General features: G+C 41.2%; 3 protein-coding genes across 7 annotated transcripts in view; 1 reads left to right on the plus strand and 2 right to left on the minus strand.

Annotated features, from left to right (window-relative positions):
* ankrd6 (ankyrin repeat domain 6) overlaps positions 1-699 on the plus strand; it is a 36,491-nt gene extending 35,792 nt beyond the window's left edge. For all 4 annotated transcript variants that reach the window (XM_023347361.1, XM_023347363.1, XM_023347360.1 and 1 more), the window contains one exon: positions 135-699. In XM_023347361.1, coding sequence (XP_023203129.1) covers positions 135-682 — 548 coding nt within the window. In that variant the 3' untranslated portion in view covers positions 683-699. The remainder of the gene's footprint in view (positions 1-134) is intronic.
* A 4,104-nt stretch (positions 700-4,803) lies between these two features.
* lyrm2 (LYR motif containing 2) lies at positions 4,804-8,076 on the minus strand. The gene is made up of 3 exons (XM_005813954.3): positions 7,946-8,076; positions 7,733-7,873; positions 4,804-5,064 (listed from the first exon to the last, which is right to left on the minus strand). The coding sequence occupies exons 1-3, from the start codon at positions 7,985-7,987 to the stop codon at positions 4,984-4,986; spliced, it is 264 nt and encodes an 87-aa protein (XP_005814011.1). The 5' UTR covers positions 7,988-8,076; the 3' UTR covers positions 4,804-4,983.
* A 1,204-nt stretch (positions 8,077-9,280) lies between these two features.
* mdn1 (midasin AAA ATPase 1) overlaps positions 9,281-12,207 on the minus strand; it is a 55,411-nt gene continuing 52,484 nt past the window's right edge. For both annotated transcript variants that reach the window (XM_023347220.1, XM_023347219.1), the window contains exons 101-102: positions 10,132-10,274; positions 9,281-10,064 (exon numbers count right to left, since the gene is read on the minus strand). In XM_023347220.1, coding sequence (XP_023202988.1) covers positions 9,879-10,064; positions 10,132-10,274 — 329 coding nt within the window. In that variant the 3' untranslated portion in view covers positions 9,281-9,878. The remainder of the gene's footprint in view (positions 10,065-10,131; positions 10,275-12,207) is intronic.

The raw sequence follows: 12,207 nt of genomic DNA on the forward strand, positions 1-12,207 counted from the left end.
TGAATTGAACGTTTTTAATAACTCCACAAAACATGATTTCTGATCAAATGGACTTGCTCAGCTTTCTCCAAATTGATTAATAGTTTATGATTGCATGACGGCTCACTAAACTAATCTTTTCCACCTCCAACCAGATGGTGAGAAGGAGCATAAGACAGAGGCTGCAGCACCGTCATCTGTCCAGGTGGTCCGGCCTAAGGAGCGCTCTGCAGACACTCAGAGGAAAAAACAGAACCTGCAGAGAGCGGGCCTGGCGGACCCAAAGGCTGCTGGCAGACCGAGGCACAGAGCCAGCAGCCTGTCTCCGGCCACAGGGCGGCGCTGCAGCAGCAGAGATGCAGAGAGAGGCCGAGTCAGAGTCAGGCAGCGTGAAAAGCATGCAGGCGGCAGGACCAGGTCAAGGGGAGATACGGGGGTCCGGACTATGGAACTGCTCAGAGACCCCTCTGGTGGGCCGACCTTTGCCCAGGAGAGGGACAGCATGCATGCTGTGGAGGTGACCCAGTACTTCTTCGAGGCCGTGTCCACCCAGATGGAGCGCTGGTATGAGAGGAAGGTGCAGGAGGCTCGCTGGCAGGCTGACCAGAGGGCTCAGGCCGACAAGGCAGCTCTGGTCCAGAGGATCGCTCACCTGGAGGAGGAGCTCCGTGTTCTGAGGACAAGTCGCCATGACGACTACTAACACACCTCTTCAGAACATTCTGGCCTTCCAGGGAGTGGGGCTGTCTGGAATATTAGCACCTCCATCCATGTGGCGCCGATTGTTATTGCAGAACTGAGCAAGTAACTTAATGTGTTCATACAGTTCTTTATTGAAAATAACATTCTTATGTTCTTAACATAAGGATGCTACGTGAAGAAGCACAGCATCTTCTTCATATCCTCCTGGGAACCGAAGAAAAAAAGTGTGTTCCAATTTCTTTTTTTGTGTGATTTCCTATCTAGTTGGGCCTAAAAAAACACCTTACAATTAAAATTTTTTTAAACATATTTTTATTTTTAATTTCACAGCATGTCCACTGTAGTGGACAACAGGATGATTTTAGTGTGAAAATACAACTGAATTTAGAAAATGAGCAGATTATGGATTTAGAGTGATATTAACAAAAGAATAAATTTAATTTGATCAAAAAACTAAATTCTTTATCACTCTTGGTTGTTTTCTGTTGCTTATTGCTTGCACGGACAATAGTTGCCTGTGTATTTAGTTTAACATTGAACGTATGCAGTTCTACAGTTCTTCTTTTGGATATTTTAGCGGTGATAATCCTGGAAGCACGTTTTCCTTTTGGTGATGCAGAGAAACATCTTGCATTTGGTACACCTCATGTATGTCTTGCCATTGCAGCCCTTATTCCTGCATCTTTCTGCATGCTTGATATCCACCATCTCTGGCATGTGCCTGGCCCCTAGTCTGCGTACAGAGGGCTCTGGTTGAGGGATCCTTGTTTTGGTTGGTGGCTGATACTCTTCTTCACTGTCTTCACTGCTGTCATCAAATGAAGGACTATCCAACAGCTCTTCAGCCAGGTGCAATTTGAAGTCCAGATACTGTTGGGTGTTCTTAGATGATCGATTAATCGCTTTACTGTCAGACTTGTATTGGATCCAAGAGTTTGTAATGGCAACATCAAAGAAATGAGCGATCACACGTGATGTCCATTTCTTGGTCCTGGTTGACATGCGATAAAAGCTCAGCATTCGGTCACACAGGTCTACGCCACCCATGTTGTCATTGTATTCTCTGATCACTGCTGGTCGTCGCACCTGGACATGAGCCTTTTCTTTGTTGGACCATCTGCTACAGATATCTTCTGGATCTTTCCCATACACAGTGGAAGCCATCAACACTGGTTTATTGTCAAACCATTTAGTGATTGCCAGCTCAGGCCTCCTCCGGACCACCGTCACTGATGCTCCTCTCCCTTCTTTTCGCAACTGCTTATCTCCTGGTAGCTGGCATGGCTTTGGTACTCGGTTCCTCATTATTGTTCCAGTTGCTGGAAGACCCTTTGCAAGCAAAGCATCCATGAGATTGATTGTTGTGAAGTATCGATCAAAGAATACACAGGTTCCTGTGGGAAGAGATTCAACCAATCGCAAGACTGCTGCAGCTCCAACTCCCAACCTTTGGCCCCTGAACGTATTCTTCCCTTGATACACCTCAAAATCCAGCACCAGACCATTTGGAGAGGCAAGGACAAAGACCTTTAGGCCAGTAGGGTTTGGCTTGCCTGGGACATATTGCCTGACTGGACAGCGGCCTGTGAAAGGGATGATTTGCTCATCAATGCAGACCTTGTTATACCTTGGAAGTCTGAGACAACCTTGCCTCACACGGTCAAGCAATGGTCTGACTCTCCAAAGAATGTCTGACTCTTTTGTCTCGTCTGTTACATCCAGATCATCAACAATCTTGAGTGAGCTTCTCAGCTTGTAGAACCTATCCCTTGTCATTTTCCTGCTAATAACTGGCACTTTAGTTTTTTTAGCCCAAAACATTTTAACTCTGGGATAGCCAAGGCAGGCCATGTATACTGATATGCCAAAGAAAATCTTGATTTCTTGAGCAGTAGTATTTAATGACACTCCTGTAGTTTGCAGCTGTCTTTGATTTGTAAAAGCTGCCAAATCTTCAAAGATTTTGTCGTCGATGTACTGCGAAAAGTATTGGATTGGACTCCAGTGTTCTCGGATTTTAGGGTCATCTTGACAGACAGGAAGCCCAGGTAGCACAGGTGTGAATCTATTATGATGGATGGAAAAAAACACAAATAAGTACTAAAATCCTAAATACTAATACAGCAATAATCTAATATGATAATAGAATTGGATACATTAGCCTAGAACTAAATAAAACATACAAGGTAGTCCTGGCCCACAAAGCACGACGACTTTCCTGCTCCCTTTCTGGCTCTGAGTCTGTCTCCTCATCAGATACTCCTGCATCTTCTTCCTCTCCTTCTTCACCTACTTCTTCTTCACCATCTTCTCCTGTCCCAGGCTGATACTCATCCTCATCCTCATCTGACCGCTCCAAATCTGAATCTCCCTCTACTATTCGGTATAAAATCCTCTCTGCTTCACTTCTTTCTCCTACAACAATGTTGACTCATTAGATACATTAAAATGGTCCTGGTGTCCACTACAATTGACATTCATAAAAGGACTGATATTTCAAAACAGAAATAATTAAACTGTTTTCTGAGATAAAAATATTATTATTGACATGTTAATAAACAAGACCATATATAATTATCATGGTAAAAATAGCAATAGATAAAGAATAATTTGCTTACCTTTCCTCTTTCCATAAAATGTGGTTGATGGTATGCCAGCCATTTTGATTGAAAAGAAAAAGTGAGTTCCCAGCATGCAAACCTATCACATGACACATCACTGGAAAGCCCAGGATGTCCTCTAAAGAGTACTGCAGGGCTTAATAGGGTAACTCAAAATAGTAAAAGAAAATACAGGTGAACAAAATGTCCACTATAAAGGACACAAATGAATGGGCTGGGTCTCAGGAGGATATAGCATCCTTGAAATCCACTAGGGCTCATAGTACATACTACATACTATGAGCCCTAGTGTTCACTATGATCCGTAGTGTTCACTATGATCACACCATCATGTGGGGACACGCCTGCCTGCCTGCCTGCTGGATTCAAACAGATAAGCTATGATGTATTTATAACACTGAATGTGGAAAAACCTGGTGGATTTCCAGCCATTTGTTTTACTGCATTTTATTAAAGCTGTAGAGTTAACACACAGATTGTTGAAGACTAAAGAAAAAATATGTTTAAAATGCCACTGATGTAATTAATCTGCTGTTTACTGGATGAGTCAGGAAGGAAGCCCACAAAGAACACATCATGGCATTACTGGAACAGTAACAGCTTTTTTCTCTAGTTAGGTGAAATATTAGAGATACATGGAGGAAATTTACATTTAGGGTAAGCATCTCATTAGTTGGGATTTTAGATGTTGTAGTGATTTAAATATAACCCCAGGAGTAGAATATTCATTTTTTATGCCATACATCCTTTTTAATCAAGTGCACACTCAGGGAATCCAGGGGAAATTCATCAGAAGAATTATGGATCTTTGCCATTTTGTAAATGTTTCCTTTTATATGAGCTTGATATTCAGAAGGAGAAACAGTTCCGACATTCCTGAGACTAGAAACAGGTGTTTTGTCCCTTACTGAGAGCTGTACATCCTGCAGTCCTCCAGGGTCGCTGGCCTGCAGCTGTTACACGTCTCTCTGCTTCAGCACACCTGGCTACATATGATTACAGTTACATATCGTTAGCAGAGCCATGTAGTTTGACTGCATGCTAATGATGCAGTTTTAATTCAAATGTAGGACGTAGAACACTTCTAAATGTTGCAGGTCTCTGGTCCTTCAGTCTGCAGTGGTCAGTTTGAGACGCCACAGCAGAACTTCCTTCAGTGACCTGGTTCTGTAGCTCATAATGCTATTTTAATGTATCAGGTAATCTTCAATGTAGTTAAGTATGAAGACCTTACTGTGTCTTCATACAGAGAGGAGTGTTTACAGTTTACACTGAGGTCATAAACAATTTGGCTTTCATAATAAAACATTAAGTAGATATGGACATGGGTGGGATTCTTTGTGAACATGAAACGTGATGAAGCTCAGCTCAGTGTGTAACGTTGAATGTGTTGCATGAAGAACAGCTGCAGTGTTACTTTCTGATGTCAATTTCCCCTTCACATGAATAATGCACTCTGATCATGATGCCAGAAAACATGATAAAAAAAAGTCGATAAAAGTTTCTTTATTGCCTTTTTTATTTACATGAAATACCTGATTGGCAGATGCTGCACTTGCCTCACACATGGACGTCATGAACACACAGGGCCACCAGGTGGCGTATCATACTGTCAGTCCAACTGAAATCCTGATTTTCTTCACTGAAGAAAAGTAAAGAACACTCCTGAAGAACACAGAGGTCAGCTTCTCGCCAGCAACAGAGACTTCTGCAGCTCCTCCAGGTGGTTGATGGCCTGTGTGATCATCATGCGGATAGCATCCTGAGCCAATGAGAGAGAGAGTCGAGATCAGTGCAGCCCACATACCTGATAATGGGGTCTTACTACAAGTGGACCATCAGATAAACAATCATACTTTATTAATCCCAAAGGGAAATTACACAGCATTACAGTACATACTGTCCAAAGAAAGACAGACACAGAATACATGAGCAGACGAGTGTCTGAGGCTGCAGCCTTTCATTAGAGAAATACAATCCATTAGGGAGGATGAGGAGGAAAAAAATCATGAAGAATGTGTGCATGGCAATAATAAAGTCAGCGTGATTACATTTCTGTATTAAAAACCTTTTGATGGTCTGATGTAGTATTCTTTGACAAACAGAACTGGGTTTTCATCACCTGTGAGCCTTTATTAACCCTTTCATGCATGAATTATGATCCTTTGTGTCAGAATTTTTTTTCCATTTTTAAAAATTCTTTTCTTAAGGCATAAAAAAGGTAGGAACTTTTTTTTGTAAAAATAATTTTTTTTAAATTTTTTATTTTTATGTGATCAATTGTAATTTTGTCCAAATACAAAGTTGTTATTTGAAAAATACATCAGTAGTATTGTTCCTTAGGGGTTATCTGATGTCACAATATTTTTTTTACTTGCAAGACTCGTCTACAGTAGAAGGAGGGACCGGGTCGGTTCTCATGCTTTTTTGTCTGTCGGCCATATTGTATTTAACAAAAATAATTTCTTGCATTTGCAGCTGATGGCCAGTAGTTGATGGTATATTTTATGATGCATTAGTGTCCACTTCAGTGGTCTGTGTGCATTTATAACATAAAAATCCACAGGAAGCACAAGAAAATGGCTTTTAGATAGCTGTCCACTGTAGTGACCACTCTGCATGAAAGGGTTCAAATTACACAGTGCTGACGTTCACAATAAAGTTATGCTGAAAACCTTTGGCCAGCAGGGGGCTCCCTGTGTGTTTTTGGTTTAGTCCCAGGCCGTTTGCATTCCAGCTGGGTTTGGACCCACCGGGACAGAAACCAGGTCTGAACAGTGACAGACTAGAAACTTATTAAAACGGTTCCTTCTTGCTAGAGCCAGATAACGTCAGGACTTACATGATGCAACAAAGTGGTATAATTAAAGAATTAATAAACTCAATTAGGTTTACTCAAAGAATCCACAGTCCTACTCACTCTTATCTACATACGTTAAACCATGTGCTGACATACAACGTTACCTGTGAAGACATCACAGTAACCCTTTTTTATTTTTAATAAGCTTTGAGTTTAACTCAGTACTCAAAACCTGAGAGAAAAATTTATAGAAGATCTTTATCAAATAATGCTGCTAGAACCTTTAAAAAAATCTGTTCCATGTTTAATTTCCTCTGAATCTCAGAGAAACAGACGGAGGGAGCAATTTAATCTCTAGTCCTTCTGAAATTGATGTTCTTGTTCATTGTGTTACTTCCTCATTAGACAACATGGCCGCCTTAATGAAGAATGTAATTATCCATGGAGGTTGGCTCCTAATTCAGATCTGTGTGCTTTGAAACAGAACGATAGGAAGTTTGAGAGAAAATAGCGCTCTTCGTATCTACATGTGTAACTTGGAAAAATAGTCTACTACTGTATAAAAAGACTCACCAAGTTAGAACATTGTATTATTCATCATTAATAGAGAAAGATAAGAATAATCTTAGGTTTCTTTTTAGCACAGTTGCCAAACGTAGAGCCCAGTCAGATTCCCCCACTCGCAGCAGTAATGATTTCTTAAATAATATTGATTTAGTCAGTTAAGCTTTGTAAGTTGTCAAAAATATTATCTTTATCTAAACTTTCAACCCATCCCAACTAAATTATTTAAAGAAAAATGTGATAACTTCTCAAGTTAGATATGATTAACTTGCTTAGTACATGGACATGAACCACGAGCTTTGAAGGTAGCTGTTAAACATTTACTTACATTTTACAACAAAGATCTTTGCATTTTGTTTGGCTGCGATTCCATCAGCAAATCGCTCGTTTACTTCCATGATCAATGAAAATCATCCTACAACAGTTCTCTGTTTCTTCTGCATTCTGCTCGGTCTTCCCAAACCCGGTTCTGGTTCTGCTGGAGGTTTCCTCCTGTTATAGGGAAGTTTTTTTCTCTCCACTGTCACTACATATATGAGGAATTGCTGTAAATTCAACGACGCAACATAACACCTGTCTACTGTCACTACATCCTGGAGGGTGAATGCTGCAAGTCAATCTGCTGACTTTCCTGGGGTAGAAACTTTAACACCATGTTGTCTAATAAACGGAGCTGAAGGTAATGTTTGATAGTTAGGATTAATTTAAATGTTAATGTGATATAAATGAATTGACGTTTTCTGTAAAGTGCTTTGAGATGGCGTGCCAATTTACATAAATAAATCATAGAAAAATGACCTATAAACCTAACAGGCTGCCTGCTACTACAGGGTTAGGCTGCCGAAGGACAAACTTACACTATCATCTCTCAATTTTCATATTTATGAACTATTGCTGCTGTTAACTCCACATATTCTGTTTGACACATTTCTATGTTTACTTGTATTTTGAATCTAACTGTACTGGAATGAATCTGTTAACTATGGATTATGAATCGGACCTGCTTTGTCTTGTAAAGCGCATGATGAGTCGGTTATGAAACGGAAAAGCTAAGAGTCTGAAGAACCTGGTTGGTGGCGTTCTTGTTCCTCTTGAATTCCTCCCTGGCCCAGCCTCTCAGGTACTTCCTGTCCGCCTCGTCCGGAACTTGGCGGATGGTCCTCAGCATGCTCCTGTAAACTCCCAGAACCTTCTGCCTCTGTAGGAACTGACACAGCAGCTGCTGTTAGCTCCCACCGTCCAGCTCTCAGTCTCAGAGCCGGTCTCAGTTCGGGTTTACCTGCTTTAAAGAAAGCGCTGCTGGCGGTAACCTGGAGCCCATCTCTGTCCAGCTGGGAGCGGACAGGCTGCCGTGGTCCTGGGGACGTTAACAGCTGCTTCACTGGACGCTGGAGGACTCGCTCCTTTTGGCACAATAGCGCCAGCTGCTGGATTGGAGGTCAACCATGACATAACAGGAAATCACCTTTCTAATAAACTTGTTCAAAAATGACTAAAGTCTTCAATTTTAGTTTAAGCTTAGTTAGTTCAAGAAGTTTTGAAGCATCACGAAGGTCATGATTACAGAGGTAAGGGGTGGAGCAGAGGACTGGACATCAACTGACCTCCAGCCAGCCTGTATTGACCTTCTTGCATTGCAACATACTAAACTGGGATTTCAATAAAAAGGCACACTACATGTTGAAACAGTTTTGAAAATGGGTTAAACGGCTTTTATATACAAGAATAGATCAATAATAATGATGGTGATCGTCAAGATAAATATTTCTGAAAAAAGAAACAAACAAAAAACCAACATAACCTATGAATTAAAGTGCCCTGAAAATGTTCTTGAACTCACCTTAGTTACCTCTGGTTACGCTTATATTTTTATCATGAATGTCGTTTATTGGTCTAAAATAATAAATTCTAGCATTCGTGTTAAATGCCTTAAAATGATTCTGAGACGTATGAGAACATGATTCCTCTCTTTTCAGAGAAGAAACAGAAATGCTTTTAGAATCATCATAGAGGAACAAATGTTTCAGTCTGAAGCTCACACTATGTACTGTTCATCACCCCATGGGATTTTATCAAGAATTTATAAATTTGCTCTTTATTTGCCAGTTACCTGAAATAATCATTTCTCCTTCATAACATGGCAACAAATTAATTAATCACATAAATGAATGAGTGCATCTAATGACTTGAGACTTGACGCCTTCTTTCCCATAGTTACCTTGGAGAGTGTTGAGAAATCCTCTGTTGAAGAAAACTCAGATCAGGGCTGAACTACAGGATTGACATTCTATCTGCCTATCAATCCATCACTAAGCTCAAGCAGACCTTCAGTTCATAGATTAATTTTAATTTGGCAGAAATGGAACAGATTGGTGATTATTTGTAGAATTTGAACAGTTTTGATGTCTGCTGGGATTCATTGCCTCTGTGCAACAGAATGAGCCATGTATACATATAATTAACAGTTAGAGACACTGAACAAAAATCATTAATGAGTTAATTGTTCTTATGAGATCAACACTGACCAGAAAACATTTAGATTTCCTCAGACATGCAGGTAGAAGTGAGGAATCAGTTTTAGCTTTTTTGAGGACAAATTTATAGTTTAACCAAATTCATGTTCTTTCCATAAAACTTTATTATGATCGATTAAATTAATAGTAAAATAGTGATCTGCCAACATGGAGCAGAGTTGTTTTGCTCTTCTGCCAGGTGAGAGAAATGTGGCACAACCTGAAAACCTCAGATCTTTACATCATTCACATTAGCAGGTAAATACATAAAACTTCAATATTTCTGCTCATGTACACATCAGAAACGTCTCACATTTGTCCTGTCAGCATGAGGCTTTACTTCCACACAATAGCTGAACGAAGTGTTTAAATTAAAGCTTGAGCATCCTGATGGGGTTCCCCAAGGCACATGATTAGGTCCCCTGACCCTCCGTCCCCACATACTGTGACCCAGTGAAGACATGGACAGTCCCGTCCACACAGCAGCTTGACCCAGTCTAACACATTCGAGTCTGTCGTCTTCAGAATAGTGGTTCCATCTTTGCTCAAAATGTTTCATGTTAGATGTTGAAGATTCTAACATGAAACATTATCAGACTAACAGCCTGCTGTCACACTGGGGAAAACAACAGGCTGAAGGCACAAGGTCAGAGAGCCTGCTCTGCAGGTTCCAGCAGTTAGCCGTTGCTTCTGGCCTGCCTATTGGTCAGCAGCTGTGATGAGCTCAAACCACTGCCTCAGCGCGTCGCTCAGCGTCTCCGGCAGGGCGTTGACGTCCCGCAGGATGACGTAGAAGGGGAAGGGGAACTCGTCCATGTAGGAGCGGATCTCTGGCAGCTCTCCTGGCCCTTTGAAGATGGGCACCTTGATGTCCAGGATGGAGTCCTGCAGCGCAGCACAGGGTTAGTATTCATTCTACAGAGGACAGAAGGGTCAGCTGTCATGCTCTCACCCGGGTGTTGGGGTTGTCCAGAACCACGAAGATCACAAAGATGTTAGCTGTGCGTGCTGCCTGCACCGCTGTCACCACGCGCTCCTTGCCCTCCAGGAACAATCCCCTGCCGTCAGACACGATGAGCAGCAGCTGGGCCGTCTCTGAGGGTCATCAGGAGTCAGAGTATGAGTCATGATTTCTGCCCACAGAAGCTGATCACTCTGCAGTGCAGAGCAACACTTTGTCCAGCCTTTATCAAACACAGTCCTGACACACCGTCTCACTTCAAGTCAGCAGCTGTCACAAAGCGTGAATCAGGCTTTTATTACCATCAGGTTGTTGAATATTATCTCATATTATTATTATTAGTGGACAGGTCTTGTCCTGGGTTGGTTGGACATTTTAGGGTGATTCAGCTGTGGGGAATTATTTATCTTTATAATACTTTTATTAACATGGGAACGATTTGAACTCAAGACCTTCATCCTGAAAGGCATCAGTGAAGAACTGTTCCATTCTCAGCCATCTCTTTTATTACTGAATGGATATGATGTTATGATGTTCTACAACAGCTCCATTGGATTCCCATCTCATATCGCATCAACTATAAAATTTTCCTCCTTACTGTCAAAGCAGTTCACAACCTTTCCCCTCCATCTTTTGGACCTCCTTCACATGGCTACACCCCTGGTGCCCTCAGATCCTGTTCTTCTGTTCGTCCCCCTGAGCATTCAGCCGCTCTGCTCCCACCTGATCTCCGTAACATCGACTCTTTTCCACACTTCAAGTCCAAACTCAAACCCATCTGTTTCAAGCAGCTTATGCTCTTTGATTGCAATTGCATTGTCTTAATAAATCTTGTTTCATACTCAATTTTTACTATATATTTTAATTTGGTGTTTGTTTTTATGTTACATTATGTAAGGTGACCTTGGGTTTCAAGAAGGGCGAATAGCAATGTATAGAGATACATTGCTATGGCAGGCACCTATTGTTCTACACCTCAAAATAACTGTCGCTTCCTACTACCACTAATGTGGCTCGTACCGCTGCGTGGCTCCCTCACAATATATATATCAAAACATGCGGCTCAATCCCTTGAGGGGAGCTATTACTTCTGTTGGTATTTCGAGTAACTGTGGCGACATAATTAACAAAAAACGAGCCAAATTCAACTCAAAACAAAAGTCTAACTGACTCAAAATAGACATAGGATTTAGTCTGCCAGTCTGAGCTGCTCTTAAGAACCACAGTGATGGCAGAATGTCAGAACTACAGACATTGTGGAACAACTGCTATAAATTCATTGCATCTCTGAATGGTGCTGTTTATGTTATATTTTATATGCATATCATCTAGTGGTGGCAAAAGCAATAAAACACTAGTAAGCTCTGGACTTAAGATGGAGTACATGCACACATATTCATGACATGCTTTGATAAAATCAATAAATGTAATTCCAGTACTGAAAAATGAACTTTATACCAGGTGAGTCTCTCTAATTCTGTGCCTTCAAATCATTTTAACAATGCTCCTGGAGAAGATTCATAACTTAGAACTTATAAGTCTGAAACAGGAACAGGTCTGAAAAAAACAGACTGTGTGCTACACTCAAGAAAGAGATTCATTTGATGCATCAAAGAGTGATGTCATCACTGCTGATGTCATCATTACCAGTGGAACTGAATATTCTACTGGTGCATTCACATCAAACATGTTTTAAGCGTCAGGTGAGTCTGGTTTACATTCAAGGTCTATGTGGAGCGTTGGATGTGCTTGATGTGTCAAAAGCTCCAAATGGTTCAAATTGCGCCGCGCTAGAGGCTCAAAGCGCCGCGACGGCCCTCGACGCGCCTCCACATAGACTTTGAATGCAAACCAGCTGCGCCTGACGCTCAAAACGCATTTGGTGTGAACGCACCATTATATGTCCAGTGTCACATTAGATTAGTTCCATCATATTAGGACCAAAGTGTGGTTCTAATATGATGGACTCATTGCTTTGTTTAATGTTTAGAGGTAAGATGCTAATTAAGGTTTAGAAAGGGTTAGGAATAGACTAGTATTGTTTAAGGTTAAGGTAAATGTGTGGAT

This window comes from Xiphophorus maculatus, chromosome 15 (assembly GCF_002775205.1).
Source record: "Xiphophorus maculatus strain JP 163 A chromosome 15, X_maculatus-5.0-male, whole genome shotgun sequence".
Classification (NCBI taxonomy): Eukaryota; Metazoa; Chordata; class Actinopteri; order Cyprinodontiformes; family Poeciliidae; genus Xiphophorus; species Xiphophorus maculatus.